Below are 25,642 nucleotides of genomic sequence, written 5' to 3'. Positions count from 1 at the left end.
TTTATCGAGGTGCAACCCCATGCCTCGTGAGTCGTCCTTTACACTTGTTAGTCAGTATAGGATCTCAAATCTCGTGAGTTGCTTACGTAGTTGTCTGCTTGTGTGTTTCGATGGTCGAGGTATGATTTCATACCTCGTGTGTAGCTCTAGCGTTCTACCCTCGCGGTATAGCTTCGCCCATCGAGTCTTGCCCCTCGATTTACCATTGTATTAGTATGTGCACGGGTTTGCCCCTTGTCAGCTTGCACTTTCTGAGTGCAGCTTCGAGTATATAGTGTATATTGTTTCACTTGTCTTAAAGGTCACGACACACACTTATGCACTTCGGTTCTCCAAAGATGATGGTCTTAGGTGCGAACCTATTTTCAAGGATATATAGCTTGTAAAGCAGCGATAGCGGCCGGATCTCCCAAATCGATGTATTTGGGAGAGGTGTGTTACAACCTCAGTTCGCCTATCTGATACGACTCAGATAACCTTGTTTAGGAGCTTGTGCACGAGTAGGGCGGGGATCCTAGCAAGGTACTTGCGCCATCGCTAGATCGGCGTTACATCACTTCTGATGCGAGACCTAGTTTCTAGGCTTTCTGGTTCAACCAAGATAGTAGCGCCTTCCTTCCTTCGTGAAGGTATTGTTGGATTTCTTACGAGGAATCCATGTACCTCCTCTTGTAGTTGCACTCTTAGTCACGTACGATATGTTTGAACTACGAAGAGCAGGATGAAAGGTTTGTAGTAACCTCTAAGTGTGTATTGACACATTAAGCTAAATCATGTTATGTTGTTTTCGCCTAATAGGCAGAATGCTTGCGATTGTCTAAAGGACCCGAGCACAATAAGTTGGAACTCGAATAAGTTCACTGTGGGCTTCTGTAAAGCTGAAGTGTTGGGATTTCCTGCGAGAGATCCATGCCCCTCTCATCGTGGTTGTACTTTTGAACAGGTACGTTGCGTACTACGATGAGTAGGATGAGAGGTCTATGTCTGCCTCGTACATGCAATGGCATGTGTTTAAGATCATAAGAGTGATGTTTCTACCCTCACTACGGATTGGCCCTTTTCAACGTGGTTGTACATTTGAATAGGTACGTTGCATACTTCGGTGAGTAGGATGAGAAGTGTGTGGTTGTCTCGAACGCGCAATAGAGCGTATAATTCACCTAAATAATGATCATGCGCCTTCACAGGCAAGATGCTCGATTGGGTTGAAAGACCAGAGCATGTAGAATGAGACGGCGGTTAAGAAACCCTTCGTCGTGCTCATTCGGGTCGGTTGATCAAGAGAGAGGATGGATGGTACAAAACTCCGATGGACAGTCATTAATGGCAATCTCGGGCAAAGATCTGACATTCTCCAGTCATCGAAGATTAGGGGAAATCCTTCAGGCCACTTCTGTAGAAGTTCGGATGCGCATCCATTGGGCCTTTGTTTTGCCTTTGGGGATTTACTCTCTTAGTCACTGGCTGTCCCCTTAGGAGCGAATTCAGTCAGTTATTCGAGGTATAATAATATACATAGCATAATGGACCCCTGAATCGATCTCGGTTGTTTCTACGTTTTGCCTTGTGCGTACCCACAACAGCCTGCTCATAATGAGACAAGATATAACTTATACACATGATCATGAGATATGCGTGTCGTGACGTGAATTGATTGCTTGCTTGTTAGCTCGGTAGTTCGGTACGCTACTCGTTGAGCTATGTACGCCTATCGAGGCGTTACTCTAGTTGGTTAAACTGCTTATACAGTTCCTTGCTTAGTAATGACTAACTTCTTATGCTAGTCAATTACTTATAATACCTGCATTATGCTAGTTACGTATTGTGATATAATTGCTACCGTATGATTGCTTATCAGGTGTAGCGTATGAATTGTTTGTGATGTAATAGCTTGTGCCTTACGATTAACGTAATCACTTGTCGATGGACTGAGTCATCTTGTGGTACTTGTATATGTATTACGAGTGTTGTTATAAATGCTTGTTTTATACAATTGCTTTGCTTGACTGTTGGATTGCTATAGTTGTTTGTTTAGCACTATGATCCTTCTTGCTCTTGTAGTTAGTTGTTTGCTTTATTAGAGCTTTGCTTACACCACAGCACGTTTTGTCAGATCTGATAGTCATCGCTTTCCTGCTTGATCTAGCGATTATCTTGCTTATTGTAGCTTTGTTCTTTCTTGTCTTTTGCACCCCTACTAGTTTGTTGTGAGACTGACCCATTTCTTGGGCAGGTGTTGGACAGGTTGAGACAGCTTGCGATGGCACGATGACGTGAAGCATTCAAGGCAAAGCCCTTTCCTGACGTTATGCTCCTGGGGACCCTTTTTGATAGATGTGGTATAAAGTTTCTTTGAAAGCATCTCTTTTTATTAGAACTCTAGATTTCTAAAACTGTATTACCAAAACGTGGTTCTTTTCATTTCAATAAAATATGTACTTGAATTGCAAATCGGTTTATAAGTGGAAGTCTGCATTTTTGTTGTAATGAGCCCAAAGTCTTGGGACTTGCTATTTTGAATCTGATCTTCCGTTGAACTTCTGTTTCAAACTCTGATAAATGATCGATTTCAAAGCTTTCAACCTTTCTCATAAAAGGTTTCAAGTCCACTATTTTGGAGCGTTACACTAAGAGCCATGAGAAACCCAATGACCCTGTCTGTCAACTTTTGCTGATCAAGAAGCCCCATATAAGTTTGACATGAAGTGCAAGACATGCATTTTGTATACTTCTCACATTTCTTCTATCCCTCTGTCAATGCAAGAGCATCCCAGATCCTCTACATATCAAAATAAAATTCTTCTATTGACTTTCTTCCTTGGCGCATACTTCTCAACTCTTGAGTGAGTTGATAATGTAGTGTCTAGTTCTTTTGCCTATAAACTTGTCTGAGATAAGTCCAAGCTTCGTTTGCCTCATAGAATTTTGAAATGTTCATGGCAATTCTCAGTTTCACGGACCCAAGAATCCAAGCCTTGACTCTTGCATTGTTTATGACTTATTCCTCTATAGACTTGTCAAAACCCTCTTCCGAGACTTTAGGTTTTATTTTTGAACCATCCAAATAGCCTCCCAATCCTTTTCCAACAACCCCTACTTCCAACAAATCAGCCCAATATGCATAGTTTGTCCTATTTAACTTTACTAGGATAATTTGAATCCCTTCCTTCTCCATGATACTATGAAATATTGAATCCACACAAGGCACAGCCCAAACACATCAACCAAGAGCAATCGACACTTCAAAAATGTTGAAAAAGGCTTACCGCAAGCTAGGTATGACCCAACCTTTGTTCAAAACCTCTCCAAAAGTTTAAAACAACTAACCCAACTTCTTTTTCTAAGCTTCTATGTCAAAAATCACCAGAATAGAGTTGATTTGAGCTTTCAAAAACCGAAAACTGAGCCAGATTCAATGCTTTCCTCAAATCTGGACTGAAACTTCCAAGAAATCCAGAAAATATCACAAAAAATCCAAAACAAAACCAAATCCAATGGGGTTTGATTTGTAGAACTGCTAAAATCAAACCCTATCAAGTGGAGAAACCAAACTAACCAAAACTGGTCTGATTAGACTAGTCGTTCCTCCAAGGATGACGTCAATTAACGTCAAACTGTACCGACCTCTCAACTTCCTAATTCAAAGCCTCCTCTCTCCTGCGCATTCTAGCTCTGATACCATGTTCGAAATCAAGGGAAATATGAGCAATAGGAGTTAAGGTTAAAGGAGACTCAGCAAAAGAGAGACAGAGAAAGAGTTAAATTGATCAATATCGTGAAGAACCACACTAAAAAGGGTCGACCCCTTTGAGTACATCAAAAAGAAAAGACTGAAAAGACTAGTATACCCTCTTCTTAATAGGGTATGTACATAATAGTCAAATAAGGTTATTTTACACTACTTTGTCCTATACTATATTACATAGACTTTCAATATTGGGTGTCCTATATCAACATAACAATGTTTTTTTTCTATGCTACTGGACTGATTTGAAAATTGAGTTGAGGTTTGAAGCTCTTTGAAGGTATTTGTGTTTGAATTTTATGTGCTAAAGCTTTGGAGCATACTTGTGCATGCTAAATGTTTGATGAATTGCTTGAGTGGCTGATTGTGGTTCGTTTGCATCATATGTTGGCATGTTGTGTTTGAAGTGGAATATTGATCGGTGCTTGCTAGGGTGAAGAGCATTGCTTGTTGTGCTAGTGCACACTAAGTGTTGGATGGATTGCCTAAGTAACATGTACACTAAGTGGTTGGGTGTTTGTGTAAGTAAAGCACATTGTATGTGTTTGGTGCTTCATTTAGGTGTTATATACACAATTGATGGTTGTTTGCTGAACAAGAGATTGGTGAATTAATTGACTTTTGGTGTGTATTAGAGGCTAGTATTTGGCTAGGTGTTAGATGATTGATTATGGATTCCAAGAAGATGCAGGATAAAGTAAATTGTAACTACTGCAAGAGGCTTGGCCATATGAAATACTCTTGTCCCAAGTTGGAGAAGAAGCGGGGAACTTGTCTTGACCATGTATCATCTGTGATTAGTGCAACTACACATACTAATGTTGTCACTACATCAAATATGCAAAGGTTAGAGCACCAGTTACCTTTTCGCTCTGCAACTTCCCTTATCCCTATCTTCTTCCTTATTTGATACAATTCATGCAGGTACATTTAAACCTAAATCTGGTTGGTTGATTGACTCAGGAGTGTCATGTCACATGACTGCAAATGAGTCTATCTTAATTGATTGTAGACCATGTCATGGTTCCTTCCAAGCTGCATATGGCAATATGATGTCAGTTTCAAAAGTTGGTTTTATGTCTTCCTAACCTAACATAAAAAAGCCAGTTGCATATTATTGATGTATATCATGTTCCAACTCTTCCCATGAATTTAATTTCTGTTGGTCAAATAACACGTTATAATTGTGATGTTATATTTACTCCTAATGGTTGCCTAGTTCAGGATCAACAATCGGGAAATAAAAAGGGGCATCTGTATTTCTTAGATTTCTTGTTACTGCAGCTTTAGACTTGTCTGTCCTATGGCATCAATGTCTTGGACATGAGTGTTTGATTTGGTTAAAGACTGAGAGTTGCAAATTAGCTAAAGGCCAAGCATTGCCTTTTGGGATTAGTAGTTCTGAGTCCTCACACGCCTTTGATCTTATGCATTCTGATGTATGTGGACCCTCTCTAGTTTCTTCTTAAGGTAGATCAGTCTACTTTGTTACATTTACTGATGATTGCACTAGGTTTGCATGGATCTATTTCATGGAACCGTAGTAAATTGTTTGATATCTTCAAACAATTTTATGCTATGGTTGAAACACAATTTTCAACTCGCTTGAAGACCTTGCGCTCAGATTCAAAGGAAGACTATATTAATGTTCATTTGCAGCAGTTCTTAGCTGAAAAGGGGGTGATTCATCAAAAATCTTAACCTTATACTCCAGAGCAAAATGGGGTAGTTGAGTGCAAGAATACGCACATCCTTGAGACCACACGAGCACTCTTATTTTCTAGTAATGTTCCCAGAATATGTTAGGGAGTTGTTGCTCGTGTAGCAGTATTTCAGATCAATCGCATGCCATCTAGTGTCCTTGCAGGAGATACACCTTTTTATAGGTTATATAGTCATGCTCCTGATTATTCATCTATGTGTGTCTTTGGTAGTACTTGTTATGTATTGTTGCCTCAACATGAAAGAGACAAGCTATCGCCCAAGACTGTTAAGTATTGTTTCATTGGATATCCTAATAGGCAAAAGGGATATCATTGTCATGATCCAGTGTCTAAAAGAGTTTGGACCTCAACGCATGTCACCTCTTTAGAGCATCTTCCTTATTTTGCTTCTAGTATAAGGGAGAAAGTTGAGTCTGATACTTCCTTATTCCTTTTTCCTTCGAAGAAAAGAGTATTATAATAAATAAGGAGTCTAGACCGCTTCAAACATACACCCGTAGATCACAAGAGTCTGTTTTGGTAACCTTCTTTGATAGGGTTATGCATGATATGGATGATTCTTTTAATGCCTAGCTTGATTCCCTCAATGTTGATGATGGACGTGTACTACAAGAGGTATCAATACCACGATTAAGGTGCAATTCTTGTCCTTCCATCCCTCACTCTCGCTTTGTTTCTTATGACTTTATGTTCAGTACCAAGCTTTTCTCGCCTAGTTCATTCCTATATTGAGCCCAATACTTATGATAAAGCTGCTCTTCGGCCTGAATGGCAGCAGGTTATGGTAAAAGAGTTGTTTGCATTAGAGAAGATGCATGCATGAGACTTCACTGAGCTACATGAAGGGAAGAAGGCAGTTGGTTGCAAATGGGTATACAAAATAAAAACAAAAGCAAATGAGAGCATTCAGTGATACAAGGCAAGACTTGTAGCTAAGGGATATCATCAGCAGTTTAGCATTGACTATGCATAGATATTTGCAACAATAGCTCACATGACTAATATTCGTATGCTACTTGCACTTGTCGTAGTCAGACATTGAGATATGTGGCAACTTGATGTGAAAAATGCATTCCTCAAAGGAGATTTGAAAAGTAAAGTCTATATGCAGTTGCCACCAAGTAAGTTAGATTTTAAAGGGATAGTTTGTCGCCTTCACAAAGCACAATATGGTCTCAAACAAGCACCTAGAGCTTGGTTTGAAAAGTTTAGCACTGCATTAAGGCAACTTGGCTTTACTCATAGCTATCATGATCCAGCTTTGTTTATTTCATAATCTCCTAAGGGACAGTGCTTGCTTTTGCTATATGTTGATGATATGATTATTACAGAGGATGATACTCATTTGATTGACAGTGCAAAGTATAAGCTTGGACAGATATTTGAAATGAAAGAATTAGGGGCATTGCGGTATTTCCTTGGGTTGGAGGTTGCATACTCTAAGAGGTTATTTACTATTGCAACATAAGTATGAAGTTGACCTTGTGACTCAGGCTAGGCTAGCAGAGGATAAAAAGCATGTAGACACGCCCATTGAGGCAAATGCAGATGGTGAGCCACTTGTTGATTCTACAGTATATCATAGTTGGTTGGGAGCCTCATTTACTTGACAATTTTGCGATCAGGCATTGCCTATGTTGTGCATTTAATGAGTCAGTTTATGAGTGCACCTCATATAGTTCATCCGGCTGCAGTATTGAAGATCATTCAGTATGTTAAAAGACACTATGCATTATGTATTGTTCTTCTCTTCAGCCTCTCCACTTGAGCTTAAAGCCTACTGCGATTCTGATTTAGAAGGATTTGGTAGTACTCGTCATTCTACTGCAGGTTTTTGTATCTTTTTTGGAGACTCTTTGATATCCTGGAAGAGCAAGAAGAAACAGAGGATTGCATTGTTTACAACAACGGCTGAGTATCGAGCAATGGCGTAGACTACTGGAGAGATTTTTTGGCTTCAACGATTACTTAGGGATATGGGTGTTACTCTATCATCATCGACAACTTTGTATTGTGATAATCAAGTGCTATCTATATGGCTGAGAATACATAATTTCATAAACATATAGAGATTGATTGTCACTTTGTACGTCATGTGTATCTTGATGGCACCATTACCTTGCCTTATGTCCAGTTTGTTCATCAGATTGCTGATGTGTTCACTAAGGCATAATCAACCGTTCAGTTTCGCACCTCTATCTCCAAACTTGTGATGGTTCCTATTGCACCTTCTTGAGTTTGAAGGGAGTGTGAAAATAGTGTGCATGTTGTGTCATAAGGGTACCTGGTATTTTGATATTTGATGTCTTTTTATCTTACATATTTTTTTCTTTCTTTCTTGTTCTTATATTTCTTAAGGGTATTTCAGTATTTGTAACGCTTCCTTGTAATATAAGCCGAATAAAGAGAGTAGACTCTTGTATATCTTTTGTTAATGAAATAGCATGATATAGAGTTTTGCCCCCACTCAAGGGCGATGAAGGCAAGAAGAGATCCCTATATCCACAAATGTAAGTTTTGGTGATCTCAAGATTTTTGGCAGGAGGGTCACTAGATGGACTATCAATAGGGACTCTTGGAAGACAAGGTACATCAGTTCTTGCCATTTCCCACCCTAAAAAGTCTTCAATTTCTTTCTGTTGGGCATAAAATGAACTCTCCTCAAAGAATGACACATCCATGGAGACAAATCCCCTCTTGGTAGTAGGGTCATAACACTTGTATCCCTTTTGGGAAGGGTAAGCTACAAAGATGCATCTTATAGCCTTAGGATCAAGTTTGTCTCTATGTATGCTTGGAAGGTGAACGTAGCAAACACAACCAAATACCCTAGGAACAACATGAAATAACGGTTCATTTGGTTTTAGTCTACTGATAGATGCCTCCACCTAAAACCATAGCGGACATCCTATAGATAAGATAGGCAGTCGTGAGAACCCCTTTTGACCAATACCTCTTAGGAACACTCATCTCAAAAAGGAGTATGCGGGCAACTTCTAAAAGGTGTATGTTTCTCCTCTCAGCAACCCCATTTTGTTGGGGTGAGTAAGCACAGAAAGCTTGGGATTCGATGCTATGTTCATGAAGATACTCTTGGAGCCTATTATATTCCCCACCAAGATCATTTTATGATACACGGGAAACAAGAAACGAACTTCATCTTTTGATTTTATCATATAAATTGTAGTCATTCTAGAATAGTCATCAATGAATGATACAAAATACTTATAACCAAAAAGAGATGAAACAAAAGTAGGACCCTATACATTAGATGAACAAGCTCAAAAGGTCTATTGCTAATAGACTGACTTGAACGAAATGACACTCTGCATTGCTTGGCTTTCCGACAAGTATCACAATGGAAGACTTCATTCTTAGCTTTTCCTTTCAGATTTGGATACAAAATGTCCAAATCTCAAGTGCAATAACAAAATTGGCTCATCCTATGCGACACATGGTGACTACTAGTCCTTGGCTCCTTAGCCTCTCCAGCATATACAACCCTTTGTCTTCATGCCCACGACCAAAGATCATCTCCATCTTCAGGTCCCGAAAGACACAATGAGAAGGGGAAAATGTTATAGAATAGATAGTCTTTAGCATGGTTTTAAAACTCGCCGAGTCAACTCGGTGACTCGGCTGACTCGGCTCGGCTCGGCCCTCCAACGAGTCAACTCGGTAAGCTAAACTCGTTCTGCGAAAACTCGGCCTGACTCGGGTTGACTCGAGCGAGTTTTGGGCACTTTTTTCTTTTTTCATTTTTCAAAGGCTATGGGCATTTTTTTCATATGTAAGTGTTCATTTTTCAAAGAACAAATAGCATAATAACAATAGGCTTACCAACTTAATATAAAATCACAAAATTAGTAAAAGTCAATCAAATTTCACATGTCCAATTGTCAATCATTCATTCCTTTTGGTAGCTCCAGGTAAGGAATCAAACCCAGTACCCCTCAATGAACATAGAGTGAATCCACTAATCCAGCTAACATAACTGGTCCCTCATGCAACCATCTCTGAGACCTACACAATAGTTGGCAGCCAGCCTGTTCAAAACCAACAGCATAAAATGCCCACATTTATCATTATAATATATATACATCACAGCATTCTCATTATCCAAAGCTTATATGCATTTATGTGCAGATATATAAGGCATGGTCCAATCAACTCTACATCAGAAACACACTTACAAATATCAAGATAAAGTTCAATGTTCCCAAAATTTTGCAGGGATTTTCTGAGGCCCTGCAACACAACAACTATGACCATATATTCAGGATGTAAACCATGATCGAGCATGGCTATTAAAGTTCTTGAAGCTAGTAATTAAGTCATTCTTAATATATTGTCTTGAAAGACTTGCCCCTGCTTGTGTAGTTTCTTTAGTAAATGTGAGATTTGAATTAAGAGCAGTTTTACTTGATGTTATTTTACTTATTAATCAATTAAACTAGTAATTAAGTCATTCTACAAACCTTTATATGTTTAAATGACAATTTATATATTGTCTTTGTTTTAAAATCAAAAGTTAACAAAACCTGGTCTGAGTCACCGAGTTGACCCGCCGAGTCACGAGTCAATAAAGAACGAGTCGAGTTCCGAGTCACGGGTTTTAAAACCTTGGTCTTTAGTAATAGCCAATGTTGCATGAATTGCACTATATCGTACGATATGGTACGATACATGTCGTTACTATTTAGAATATTGATACGATATGCGCTCGTATCGGAATATGAGTGTGTATCATAGCTGTATCGTATGATACATACCTGATCGTATCATATGACACAGGGTGTATCGTACGATACAGAGTCAATACTCTTAAAAATGGCCAAATCGTAATTTTTCAGTTTTGAGTTTTAAAGACTTGAGGGCCGACTATCTCATTTATGTATTAGTCATTAGAGAGGTATCCACGCACCCTAGGACTCATGAGAACGATTTGGGGGCCGATCTATGTGCAAGAGAGAGGGCTTTTGCAGTTTGCTAAAGTAAAAGTGCATTTCCACTATTTTTTCACTCGAGTGGATTAAGTTAAAAACTTTTTATTATGAGTAAAATTACAAAGCTGCCCTCCCAAAAAAATCGCTTCAAGGGGCACTTCCCTCTTACAATACCTCGCCAACTTACCGTGAAAATTAGAGATTTGTATCAAGGTAGAAATCAGGCTCCACACTCCAACAAAGATGGCATTAGATGATCTGGCATGGCAATGAGGCATTCAAGTTAGGAGTGGAAACCAATAGAAAATTGAGTGTACTATTGTCATAATATTTTTGTTTATGTAATATGAAAGTATGAATCTTGTGGCATGTTCTTAATTGCAAGATATTTAATATTTTGCATTGTTTTTGTGAGATAGTTGATGTTTGATGATGTCTTATGCAGCTCATAGAGACATAAATGCTTCATATGTGATTTTCTGGATGTATTTTGTGCAATTCATCAATGTTTCATGTGATGATTTTTTAGAATTTTTGCTAGTTTTTCTGATTTTTCATTAACTTTTTAGAATTTTTTATAATTTTTAATAAAAAATTATGATTTTTTATGATACAATACGTATCTTATTTTGGACCTGACCGATACGGGTTACAATACGATACTTATAACCTTCATAATAGCACTAACTGAAAGCAACTTTACAGGGAATCTAGGAGCATGCAAGACAGATTGCAATGGAAAGCACGAAATATGAATAGTTCCCACACCAAGGATTGGAGGAGACCCATCGGCTAATTTAAGATTCCTATTGGAACATGGAGTAATAATCTAAGAATAGTGACCTTATACAAGCCATGTGATTTGTAGCACCAGAATCAATAACTCATGCACTCGATATGAGAAGTGCAGTTGCCTCTGTACCTTGATGAGCATGGTATGATGGGGATGTGGTGGCTTCATCCCGCCCTCCCTTAAACTCCATGTTTTTTAGCTGCAACTCTTCAATTCTCTTCTTTAGAAGAACCAATTCTTCCCTTTGAGTTTCTTCCTTTTCTCAAAACCTAAACTATATTCATGATTACCCCTACAGTTGGGTTTGCCTATCAAGTCCCAACATTGGTCTCTAGTATGTCGAATCTTGCCACAATTCGTACACTTTAATTTTTCCTAATCATCATTGATGTGGGAGCCTATTTGATAACCCCACATGAAGGCTCCTCCTCGACCTTAAACTCTTTCACCACTCCACCTTTGGGGACATGCCTCACTTAAGAGTGTCGATCTTTCAACAGTTGAGTCTTGCCCATTAGCCAGCTTCCTTCTATCTTCTTACCTTTGGTGGATGGTATACATGTTCCCTAATGGAGGGAAAATCCCATTCCTCATAACAAAGGCCTTCAAGTGGTCATAATCATTCCCAAGACGACATAAAAAACTAAATACCCTCCTTTCCTCCAACTCTTCTTGCCTCTCCCAGGAGCAACTCACGCACTAGGCACAACTAGCACATTTCATATTCATATAAGAGCGCAATTCTTCCCACAACTAGTGTAATTCATTGTAGTATTCACTTAGTGAGCGACTTCCTTGCTTGCACTTGTGTATCTTTTCCATGAGATCACACTTTTGTGCCACATTGGTTTTTCTTGAATATGCCCCACAAACGGCATCCCACACTTATTTAGCCGTTTCAAAATTCATGAAGGTCCTCCCTATGGATGGCTCCATGGATTGAAGTAACCACACTATTACTAAGTAATTGTCACCTTCCTAATTCGGGAATGTAGGATCCCCTTCCTCAGGTTTTCTCACTCCTCCATTTACATACCCAAGCTTCTTCTTTGCTCCGATCAAAAATTTCACAAATGGAGACCACTCTTGATAATTTTTGCCATCAAATTTCACGTTGGTAATTTGGAATATTGATCCTTCATTCACACCGGATGCTCCACCACTAGACTTTCAGTTTAGATGAAGAATCCTCCAAGGGAGTACTCCCTTTATCCTTCAAACCCTCGGAAGTCACAGCTGGTCCTACTCTTGATGCATATACAAGCCATCAAACAGCTTGGTTACCCTGATGCACACATAGGGTTCACTATGTGCTGTTCTACACTCCTTTTTACAGCATACCCAAGCAGTCCCCCTTGTCACACTCGAATCTTCAACACCACATCTCCAAATCCACTCAGCAACCACATTCACATTCACATGTACAACAATATTTCTAGGACCAAAGCACACCTGCTCCAACCATCTACCAGCTGCAAATGGGATGAGATCACAGCAAACCACTCCCAAACCAGATTCAAGGTACGTGGCAAGAAAAAACTTGGAGAAATTGAAACACTCACCAAATGAACACCATAAATCTTGAAAAAATATTCAAAAACCTGCAAAAATGCTGATCTACAAAAGCCCTAATAAATCTGGCTTGGACCCTTCCCAGGTAGGTCAGGCGTGACATCACATGCTGATGTTAGCATGGCAGCGACCTGGGTGTTGCTCTGATACCATGTTCAGCACCCAGATCAGCCTCAAGCTCCGGCAATTGCTGGACAGATGAAGAATGGAGAAGATAGATAAGAGAGAGAAAGAGAGAAGTGAGGAAGAGAGTGAGAGACGAAGAAAGGGAGAAGTGAGCCCCACCACTCAACTCCTCTAATCCTTTTGTTGAGTTTATGGAAACTTTTGAGTTAGGACAAAAAAGCCCTCACATGATTTCAAGAAGTACAAAAGACTTTAAAGGGATAAAAGACAACCCATGATAGTCAACAACTATGGACAATATTAGCATCCTCTTCAGCACTGACCTGAACCAAAATGCGGTGTGTACCCAAAAAAGTGTTTCATACCCAAACCCATCTTGGACCGACACTCAAACCGATCCTAAACCCAACATAATGTATATCAATTATGAAAAATTTAAACATAATTATCATTAATAGAAATATAATTATCATTCATCAAATATGATTCCTTTTTCAAAACAACTTTCTAACTCTAAAAAGCTAAAAAACTTAGTAAACTTTTATTAATATTAAACCCACCCATTTATACTTGAACTAATTAACCCATATAAATCTATAATCTTAGTAATATATAGACGCAACCTGAACATGAATCAAGTTAAGACAACAAATTCGGAACTGTCCCACTTTTTACCTAAACATGCTAACCCATATGGCTCCACAATTTACAGACATATCCAAACCCAAACCCGGACCTGAATCAAACTGAATCAGGTTTGGGTCTATTTGTTAGAGCCAATTAAAACATGGATCTACTTGAGACCCATACCGTTTAGATCCAAACCGATTTGCACCTGAACCTGTTGACCCACACGGGTCTTCAATTTTAGAAATATCCAAACCCCAACCCGAATTAAATTGGTTCAGGCTTGGATCTAAAAAGGTCTATTTTTTAGACCAGATTCAAAAACGGGTCTAAAAAACCCTACCCAAACCCGAAACAAACCAAGCCTGTTACACCCCTACTGTAACCCGTGATATCTCATCACGTTCACTGCTGTTTTCTTCACATCAAAAATAATAATTTGCAGCAAATAAAGATAACTATCATTGGCAGATCTAAATCAGAGTTATCTCATCTCATTATTCTGTTTCTTGTGTAAACTGATTTCTGGTCTTTCACAGATCTATATTCTAACATGGTTCATCTAAAGGCTGCTTGGACCTCAGCCGGTAGCATGATTAAGGTAGATTCTCTCTTCTTCATTCAACTAACAAGCCCCCACTAAAATTCTTTTCCCGTTACCTTGAGGCTCATGGGGAATCCAAATGACTCGTGATCTTTTGCTTGTCCAAATATGATGTTCCTCTCATCCTAAAAACATGAGTAGACCCCTCTATGTAAATGTTCCAATAGGATACTAATCGTGCCTGACCTTGTCGAAGCTAGTCTTCTAATCATTTCATCAACCACATCAAAAGGCAAGTGTGAGAGTATCCTACTAAAAGAGTTTAACCCTTGTTCCCATGATTAGAATAAATTGTAGACTATAGCAGCGAGCATGGCCTTGAATGGCACACAGAGCATGCTGAATTGTTGACTTTGCAAAATGAAAAACCATAAAAAAATTCATGTGGGTGTGGAATGCATGTAAGTAGGAGAACCACAACAAAAACTCTTTACTGTCCACTTCAAGTAGAAAAACTTGATTTGCACCAACCTATGGATTCATGCACAATTATTATGCTAATACGATTTTTTCTGCAACAAAATAGAAAAATAGCACCTCTCTCTCATTCTGTAATTCATGGAACTTTGCAGTGAGGCTACATATAAAAAGCATGTATATTGAAATTTTGTGACAGAAATATAGATAGACCAATATTATATGACATCACATAAAGCAATATCCACATTTTCTGCATACACAGATAACTCCACGATTGCATTTTGAATACATGATTCATGCATCTAAGTAAGCCATAATAGCCGAGGGGGGTTGGCGTAGTGGGGTGGAGCCTTGGCTGCTAGACGGGCAGTAAAGGTTTGATTCCCATGGGTGTCACCCCTCTGAGCAAGCCAATGCGTATTATAGGCCCTGGGGGCAGGGGTCCTAGCCTCGGAGTTTTACGCTGCCAGTACGACGACCGTAGGTATGGCAGGTTGAGCCAGCACGACCAGGTCTTCGTGCCAGGTGCAGTTTCTTCGGGTTATAAATTCAAAACTGTATGCCATAAAAATAAAAATACACTAATACTTCAATTTGAAGTGAAGTTTTCTCAAACCAGAAAGCACTAGATGACTTGCTCATTCACAGGCATTGCAAAGACAACATAACTCCATGATATGGCTAACAAGCAGATAGTACAAACCTGCTGAATATTAGAGGAGATAGACCTGCGGGATTGCATCATATCCTGGAGTTGTTTTTTAGCATGGATCCGGTGCTGATACTGCATACGCTCGAACTGTTGGAGCCTGGATGCGAAGTTGATCCCAGTATGAACATTCCCCGAGTCTTGGTTCAAATCACCATCCTCAGAATTTTGTGAGATGCTAGGAATATGATGTAACAGAATCTGGGAATAAGAGTTTCCTGATAATGTCTTACGAATTCCACCACCAGCAGACTCACCATTGAAAGTGTAGGCCGGAACAGTTTTTAATCGTGTTCTTAGTATCTTGAAGGCAGCACTTTGCTGAATATATTTCAAAAAAAAAGGAAAAAGAATATTGAGATGGATTAAATCCAAGGCCAAGTGGTAACAAAGGAATGACAGCTATGAATACTTTTGATTAAAGGCAGTCTCAATATCTTTGGCAGTCTCCATGTCTAGTGCAGAGACCGAAAATCAACAAAATATTCAGCAGATAGAAACTTGCACAAGAGTTACAAACATTGCCACAAATATCATTGAAAATTATGAAAATATCATGATATTTATGAGTAAAACCCCCTAGACCATATTAAATGGAAAATATAACAATATTTTCAAAATATTCACTATAACATAAATATTGTGATATTATTAAGATAGTATCACAATGTTTAAAATCTTACTTTATATTTTCTTAGTATATATTTTCCTGATTTTTTGTTTATTTTTATTTTTAAAACTTTTTCAAACTGTTTCTTTATGTTTTCATCAAAATTACTGCTAAAACCTATTATTTCTTATTCTTTTTAATGTTTTTACATTTTAAATTTTTTAAAGCATCAGGATTTTCCCATGAAAACCACATTTTGAAAGAAACTCCCAAGAAAAGCCTCATTAAAAAATTGCCCAAAATAATATTTGTGGGGTGGTTGTGAGGGCATTGAGATGAAGATGCCGGATCAAACCCCGCGGGAGCACGGGTGTCTGTAGCTTTCAGACGTAGGTCATGTAAGGCAGGGTGGTTGTGGGACCCCACCTGAGGTTTTCCTTGCTTCGGCGAGGTTTTCTCATCATAATATACATATAGTGTAATATCGTGTATTTTTCAAGATTTTAAGAACGAAAAATATAATTTTTTAAATTATAGATTTATTTAAAATTGATAAAATTGAGACAAAATAGTTAATTTAAAGGTGACATCAGTAGGATCTGGGTATGGCCCAAAGCCCACTGACATGACCTAGTTGAGCTAATTATAATTTGAGAAATTTTTCATTTTTAACCTTTAAATTCGAATGAAAATCGAGTGAAATTCAGACAAAATTCAAGTATGACCACTGTTGGATCCGCCTCGAAATGTAGATCGCGTTGGCGACCTGATTTTCCGAATTCGGATTATGATTGGCCCTAAAATGCATTTTTCAAAAATGACCAACCTCTATTTTTGACATTTTTCGTGATTGGATCCGCTCTATTTGGTCCAAGTTAATATGGATCTGAACCCAATCCAGGATCCATATTGACTAGGCTCTGGTCTAGGTATGAAAAATATGGATTTGGATTTGGATATGGATTTGAATCTTGGATCCAAATCTGGATTTGAAATCCATTTGTAGTCATTTTAAAACTTTAAAATCAACATTTAAATTAGAGATAGGATGAGGGGTAGAACTCTACCATGTAATGTAGCATATTTTCACACTTAGCTAAATTTGAGATTTCTCAAAAATTTGGCTAAGTTTTGGATAAAAATCGTTTGAGCCTCTATTTTAGACCGATGCTTTTGACTCCGGATTTGACCCAAGTCTCATTTTATGGGTCTAAACAAGCCAATCAAAACATGAGAAAGTTTTATTTTCGACCTTTAAATTCAAGCGAAATTCGGGTTATTTTCGGGCAAATTTCAGAAGCGACATTCAAGTTATATATCGTTAGATGCGTCTCGAAATTCTGAGCGTAACAATATTTTACTTTCTTCGATTTGAGCTACGGTTGGCCCAAAAATCGTATTTTTTTCAAAAATTTAGGAGTTTGGCGATTAGATCCAGACTTGGATCAGGCCGGATCTGATGGATTTGGTCTAAATTAATATGGATTTGGGCTCGATTCAAGATCCATATTAATTTGGATTTGATCCAGCCCAAGACCCATTTAGATTTTTTAGATGGATTTGGATCTTGGATCCGGATCCGGATCCGGATCCAAATCCATGCCCAGCGATTTTTCCAACTTTAAATTCATCAGAAACCTTTAAATTGGAGTTAATTAATGTTAAGAAGCCTCCCAAGTTAATTTGGTAATTTTTGAAAGCTTTTGGAAATTTATTTAATATTTAACATTAAATAATTAATTAATTAATTTAATGGAATTCTGAAATTTTATTTTAAGGTTTGCTTAGGACTCTAAGTAGAGCCCTTAAACCCATATAAAATCACTTTAGAAGTGTTCTAGTTCAATAATATAATTTTTTGGAAGCTTCTAGGTATTTATTTATTAATAAATAATAATTAATTAATTAATTAATTTTAATTAATTTCGAGATTTATTTTAAGAATGTTTAAGACTCCTTATAGAGCCTTCGTTCATGCCTTAGAAGCTTTAAGAAAGACTTTTAAAACACTTAACTTTGAAAAGTCAACACTTGAAGAGTTTCGAAAAATTCGGGAAAGTGGATGAGAGAAGTGAGAGTTTTAGCTGGGGCTGCACTCTCTTCTCCAGCCCATCTAGAGCTCTATAAATAGATCAAAAAGAAAGAAAAGAAGAAAGAGAAAAAGAAAAAAGAGAGGAAGAGAGAGAAAAAGAAAAAAAAAGAAAAAGAAGGAAAAGGAGAGAAAAGAGAGGAAGAAGATGAGGAGATCCCGTCGTCTCTCGTCATCTCCAGCCATCCATCCATGTCCTACCATCATCTTCTTCTCATGGTACGGGTTTCTCTCTTGATACGAATGGGGAAAAAGAGCATGAATGGGATTTTCATGCGAGATTTTAGTGAATACCCATGGGAATAGAGTAAATTTTAATATTTACTCAAATATGGGCGTTGCGTTATCTTTCGGGGTGTTGGTTTTGGAGCAAACATGCATATCAATATTTACCTTGGTTTATGTGTTGCCGTGAATCTGTAAATCGGGACAGATTTGCCATGCTTAGATTTGGTATATGTAAAGCCTTCAAACAAGAGAGGATGCCTAGCTGTACGGTTCATGGCAAAAATAAAATGAGATGGTTCTAAGTACATCTAATGGAAGAGAGTTAGCATAAGTGTGCATTTTCGTAGCTGTTATGCTATACAGATTTACCAAAATGATAATATGCATATGTATACTTATTTAAACCTAACCTGTGCATATCTAAATAGCCTATTTGATTCCACGTATATAGTCTGTGATATGCTCTCATAGTATATCTGTATAGTTGGGTTTTTTTTTTGGCTTGAAACCATAGTTATTCATGCTTATATGTGAATTTATTTTATTGGTTTGAATATGAATGTCTTTTTATGTCTTTTGAGTGCCCAGTCACGAAGAGGGTATCATTTTTTAGTTGACGTTAGGCTGGTCAGCACTGGCAGATTTGCCAGGCATTGACAGAACTGCCAGGCCTGCCAAGCCATCGAGCCCGGCCGAGTAGGCTCGGCCGGTCGGCTGGGTGCAGTCGACTGTTGCACTACAAAAAAAGACAATAAAGATGTTTTTGTTGGGTTTCCTATTGGGCTGACTGTCAGGCCAGTCGAGCCAGGCCTGACGTGTCAGGCCTTGCCTGTCATGGCTGGGGTCTGGTCGGACCGGACCAGACCCAGCCTTGTGCTGGCTGTGCACCTGGCAGCCCAGCCGAGTGGCTCGACTGGGCATGTCATGCCCTTGTCTGCCCAGTCCAGACTTTGGCTGGACTGATACATGACCTGGCAGCCTCCTGCCAGGTCTGCCCAAGTCAGACCCAGCTGATTGGGTTCAGCTAGGCCTGAACCGAACCCCAGCCGACTGGGTCGGCTGGGTGCAGTTGACTCTTTTTGAGAATCCTTTGTTTACAGAGTTAAAATTTGCATGCTACATTTAAGTATTATTACATGTTTAAATTTTTTTTACTAGACATATATAGAGTTGATACATGATAAATTCCTTTAGTTTATGCATATTTCTTATGCTTGATTGAGCATAAATGGAAACGCAGGATTTGCATGTTAATTTCCAGATGGGTTATGTGCATTCGATTTTGCTGCATGCATATAAAAGAAAAAAATTTACATGCTTGTACACTTGTATATCATGCTTAATAGAAGTGTTAATACACAATTATTCTTATGTGCACAAGTACTCTTGCGATTGATGTGTTTTGCATGTAAGACTTCGCATGAATGTTCACATGCTTAAACTGAACATTCTATGTTAAGTGTTAATGTAAGGTGGTTTTTTTTATGCATGAGTATACGTGAAATTGATATGTTGATGTATGTACATAATTGCATGAGTGTTCGCATGCTTATGATTGATTTACTTCACATGATCAATGTGCAAATGTAATGCTGGTTACATGTGCATTTGTGGGTATAAGCAATTCCTAAAATTTGAATTATGTTGCATATCCGCGTAAGCATTCACATGTCTCAAGTGAAGAGATTCATGAGCGAAAGCATGCATTTGACCTAAATACATGTATTAAATGAATTCATGCATTGGACATGACTATGTGTATCGATTTGGAAGCATGCACTTAACCGAGATACACGTGTACTCATGCATATGCTTATGAATTTTTTTATTTCATGTACATCTCAAAAATTGTTTGTATGAATGTGCATTGGGAAGCATGTGAAAGGAATGCATAGTGGCATGTGATTGATGAGTTTTGCATAAGAATGCATCGATGATCAAAATGAATCATTGTAGGTTGTGTGAGCCTTAGGCATGTGTTGCCCTTTGTTTAGTTGATTTATGCATTGCAAAAATCAAATGTGATATTATTGTTTTTATTGCATTGTTTCATCATGCCATGGGCTGTGATCCCATGAATAGCTTGGCATGTTAATTTGCAAGCTTATGTTATTAATTTTGCATATTGATTTGCAAATGTAAAAGAGATAAATTAATAACAAGATAAAAGAAAACAAAGAACAATGTAATTTATGTTTTTTTGATGTCTTTTATTTAGTGTGGGAATCTTGGATATTGCAGTTTTGGAGAAATCGTGAGGATACTAAAATTCTGTGTGCGTTATTGTTGCTCCTGAACCCGATATTGAGGTTTTTCTCCTGACCACGGTTTTAGAGAGAGTCTGTCACTTTGCTTGGGGGTGATGTGTAGACACAACTGTTGTTTTGGTATACCAAGAAAGTGGCACTTGTGGATGTTGATGTCCCTAGTGTTCCGATATTAGATACTGATTTCTAATGTTTCGATGGATGGTGTTGTTTTCTGATATTGATCGAGGGCTAAGTTTGGAACCCAGTAATAAAATACAACTTGTGTGCTAAGTTACTCTAGGAACCCTACTTGACCTCGAAAATTCTTACCCGATTTGAGTATCCGCAGGCAATGATAATAATAAAAAGTGGAACTTAAATGTGTTGCATCCTAATAGGGACATGCATATAAAAGAGAACTTGATTTAAGATAATAAATTATTTATGTATTGCACTGAAATCATGCATTGCACTAAAATCATGCATATTTCTGCTATGCATTAGATCATGCATATTTACTTATTTTCTTAATTGTGATATATTGATGAATGCATGATGTTTGTTTCCTAATGCATGTTAAATGTTTTTATTGCTTAAATTGTGATCTCTGTCAATTATTAAATGTTCTCCCATGATCAATAATTGTTCTTTATTGCATGATACTTGTCTTTATTGCATAATTGATGTTTCATATTAATGATAATTGTTCCATATTGATGATAATTGTTCCATCTTGTTTAGCAATTGATCCCTACTGCTTAAATGATTATTTTATGAAGTTGTCATAACTGCATCCCTCTAAAATATTGCATGAATCTTATTTATGTTCTTTTTACTTGTCCATTTCATTAGAAGGATTTGTACGCAGAATTCCTCAGATTTCTGACACTCTACTTCTATTATTTTCCTCAGCCTTAAGGAATCAGTGAAGTGACTCGCTTTTAGGAGAGCTACGAGTGCTACATGTTTGCTAGACAACTTTACAGATGGACAGCGTGGCTCTGCTTTCCTTTTCATTTTCCTTTACATTAAATTGTTAATGCACTCTTATTTTTCTTATACAATTGTCTCGAAACCATTATTACTTCATTAATAAAAATTTGGCTTGCTATGGTTTGGATGATAAATGTAAAATTCTTGGTAGTTTGTTTGGTTATCCAATTATGAGTGGAACTGTAAAGGCCCGCTTTGGGAAGATTTCCGCAATGGTTTAAAAAAAATAGCATTTTTAAGGGGTATGGTTTGGGGTCGTTACAACTCCATAGAGCTTTCTAGAGGGGTGTGACACCCTCTAGAATATTCTTTTGGGATAATAAATTAATTAATAAAAATTAATTAATAAAAATAAAAATAAATCTAGAAGATAAGAGTAGAGTTCTTAAGATAGATCTAGAGGGAACATCACCCCCCTTCTAGACTTATTCAAAGTATATAAAAGAGGCTAGGATCTCCCTCTCTCTAGAACTCGCATTCTAGAGAGAGAGAGAGGTAAAGAGAGAGTGAGATAGAGAAAAACAAGAACCAAAAATCGTGTGAGGCTTAAAGAAAGAAAAAAAAAGCGAGAAAAGAAGAAAAGAAAGAAGAAGAAAAAATATATATCTTTTTTCATACATCCATCGATTTTTCTGAGTTCTTTATACTTCGATTCAAGGTACAAGTTTCTCTCTCAATTCGCACGGGAAGGAACATGAATAAATTGATTTATGCATAAATATTAGAGAAAAAAAGGGAAAATTTGCCTTTAAAAAAGAAATATATATATATATATATAGGTTTATTCTTTGATGATTGTCAATTTTCCCTTGTGCATTTAAATTTGAAGATATCATGTCAAATACATATATATTGATTTTCTTGGCCCAGCATCTAAAGATATTCATATAGTTTCAGGCCTTTCGATTTTAATATTCATGCATCCGATTATGTAATAGTTGTTTTCAGATTTGTCAATTTCTAAATACTCATAAATCTGAATTCACATTGTCGATTTTCTTATGTCGAATATATATATATATATATATATATATATATATATATATATATATATATATATATATATTCAGGTATGTTGACCTTTTTATTTATGCTTCTGAATGTAGCTTTATGATTGATTTTTTATTATCCACGCACCTGAACATATTTGTTGATTCAAATTTACAAATACAGACATCTGAATGTATATAATCATACTGATTTGGACATAACCACGCATCTGAATCTTTGATTCAGATTTGCCAAGTTATGTACATATACATGCATCGAAAAATATGCATATCAAATTTCATAATCATGCAGCCGAATATATTTTTATGGTTCAGATATGCCGAGTATATAATCATACTGATTTGGATCAGATCTGTCGAGTATATGCTCATGCTGATTTGGATCAGATCTGTCGAGTATATACTCATACTTTTTTGGATCAGATCTGCCGAGTATATGCTCATGCTGATTTGGTTCAGATCTGTCGAGTATATATATACACTGATTTGGATCAGATCTGTCGAGTACGTGCTCATATCGTTTTGATTCAGATCTGTTTAGTTGCATGGTTATGCATCTGAATATACATATTGTTTTGGTTCAGATCTGTCAAGTTGCATGTTTTTGCATAAGAATATTTTATCTTGATTCAGATTTATCAAGTTACATGCGCATGCACCTGAATATATTTGCATATTTCAGTTTTTATCGAGCTTTGTACTAACGTATATGTGCAGCCAGCATGCTGCCCATGTGGTATAGGTTTGGCCGTCCCATGTGCATGATTACAATCATGTACATGGATCAGCCAGCATGCTGATCATGTACATGGACATGTACATGCTGGTTTATGTGTGCTTTTGGTCTAGCCGACCCTTGTACATGTTTGTGAACATGCACATGGATCAGCCGACGGACTGGTACATGGTTATTTTCAGGTCTAGATACATGATTATGATCATGTGCATGGATCAGCCAACATGTTGAATACGCATTGTTTCAGGTCTGGCCGACCCATGTACATGATTATGATCATGTACATAGATCAGCCAACATGTGGAAAGTATGTAGTTTCAGCTTAGCCGACCCCTGTGCATGATTTTGATCATGTACATGGATCAGCCCCAGCCATTGGTCTGATTATCGGACCAGCTGTGTATGGTTTTGTGATGACAGATACGCGTACATGATTGTGATTGGATTATGTATTTTCTGAATTAATACATAAACCTAGTCTTGATTTGATCAGTTTGCAATTGTGCATATTATACGCATAAATTTGAAAATAAATTGATGTTTGCATAACCGTGATCATATGAATATTTGGTTGTTTATGCATAAAATTGATCATGAATGGTGTGTTCTGCAAGCATCTATTTGCATGCGTAATTGGCTTAATGTGCATTTATATTTTGTGTGTTTTGAATGTGCAATGTGAATATGTTTGGAAACCATGTATGTGTTAGATGTTTACTCAAATTTTGCAAGTTTGTACAAATCACTTTTGGGATGTGTTGGTGGTCAAATGTGAACCACTGCGGGCAGTATAGGCCAGAAGCATGTGTTGCTCCGATGTTGATTTTATTTATGCATTGCAAAATTTACTTCTGAAAATTTATTGGTTTTTCAAAATTAATTACATTGTTAAACTGTGAGGGCTAAGGCCCGAATTTGTGTGTTTTGCATGTGGATTTGCAAAACGGTTCTTGCGTAAAGAACATGAAATTGTTTTAAAATGGTAAAAGAGACCAAACAGTGTAATTAATCTCTTCTGTGATGTTCCTTCCACAATGTGAGAATCTTGGATGGTGGTCATGGGAGACCGTGAGGATACTAAAACTTCATGTGTGATTGTGTCCTTGAACTCGATATGATGGTTCACCTCCCGACCACGATTTTAGGGAGATTTCACTCATTTTACCTAGGGGGGTGTTGACAAAACTGTATTTATCGGTATACTAAGAAAGTGGCGTCAATGGTTGAGGATTTTCATTGATGTCCCGGTATTAGGTAAGGATATCTAATGTTTCAATGGAAGGCGAAGATTCTTGAAGTCTAGAACCCAGTTATAAAATACAAATTGTGTGTTAAGCTACAATTGATAACCTAACTTAAACTTCGAGAATTTATGCCCGTTTTGAGTATCTGCTGGTTTAAGGAAAAGTAAAAATTAAACTTGTGTGCATTTAATAGGGACATGCATGCAAAAACAACTCTGCTAAATAACTTAATAAGTTATTCATGCATGTGCAATGAATCATGATATTTTACTGTTCAGTATTAGTTCAATCATTTATGCATATTTGGTTTTGCATAATACTTTATTCTGCATGATATTTAGTTGAATGCTTGAATGGTAAAGTAGTTGTAGTAAGTCAATTGCTTGTGATATTCTTTTAAAATTTATGCATGAATTTATTTATGTTATTTTATTTATTGTTTGGATTTTTAAAAGAATTCGTATGAGGACTTCGGTTCTTACCCGTTTTCTTAAAATTGTTTTACAGGTTAAAATGTTCACTGATGTATCAGATCGACTAGCTGGAGACTGTGAGAGTTGTGACTGGTTTCTGGGTTCTGACAGGATAGCTCCATTGATATAGATAATTTCTTTTGTCTTATATATTTGACTTTTTGATAAATAAATAAAACTTGATTTATTTCTTCAATTGATTCAATGCACAGTATGGTTTGTGGTTTGGTATATTAAATTTGTGATGCCCCGAATCCTTGGGTGAGTTTCCACAATTGTCTTAAAAAAAATAAAAATATCACTATTTTTACAAGGGTCAACTGGGTCGTTAGATATAGTGACTATGGTTACAACCTATGTCACATGGGTGCGGGTGCGGGTGCAGGTGCAACACGGGTGCGGCTCAATTTCAAAAAATTTGGACACGGGGACACGGGTATATGTATATATATATATATATATATATATATATATATATATATATATATATATATATATATATATATATATATATATATATATATACAACAACAACAACAACTACGCCTTCATCCCAAAACAATTGGGACCGGCAATGTATAACTAAACAGTTATACACAGGCGGAGTTATATGTATATATATATATATATATATATATATATTTAAAAAAATATATCTATATATATATTTTAAAAAAATATATCTAAGACCAAGACTGTACTAAGCACAGTCTTGGTAAAGACTTTGCAGAGCACAGTATGGTA

At 37.2% G+C, this 25,642-nt stretch overlaps 1 protein-coding gene across 5 annotated transcripts in view; it reads right to left on the bottom strand.

Annotated features, from left to right (window-relative positions):
* LOC149846977 (protein VAC14 homolog) overlaps positions 1–25,642 on the bottom strand; it is a 64,726-nt gene that overhangs the window by 5,320 nt on the left and 33,764 nt on the right. For 4 of the 5 annotated variants that reach the window (XR_016430330.1, XM_089996715.1, XM_089996716.1 and 1 more), the window contains one exon: positions 15,261–15,587. The exons of the other annotated variant lie outside the window; for it this stretch is intronic. Coding sequence is in view for 3 of the 4 variants with exons in the window: in XM_089996715.1 (XP_089852841.1) it covers positions 15,261–15,587 (327 nt within the window). In the remaining variant the exon portion in view is untranslated. The remainder of the gene's footprint in view (positions 1–15,260; positions 15,588–25,642) is intronic. 5 annotated transcript variants of the gene reach the window in all.

This window comes from Nuphar pumila, chromosome 2, assembly GCF_984573655.1.
Source record: "Nuphar pumila chromosome 2, dmNupPumi1.hap1.1, whole genome shotgun sequence".
Lineage (NCBI taxonomy): Eukaryota > Viridiplantae > Streptophyta > Magnoliopsida > Nymphaeales > Nymphaeaceae > Nuphar > Nuphar pumila.
The sequence above is the reverse complement of the archived record's forward strand: the minus strand, read 5'-3'. Positions and strand labels throughout refer to the sequence as shown.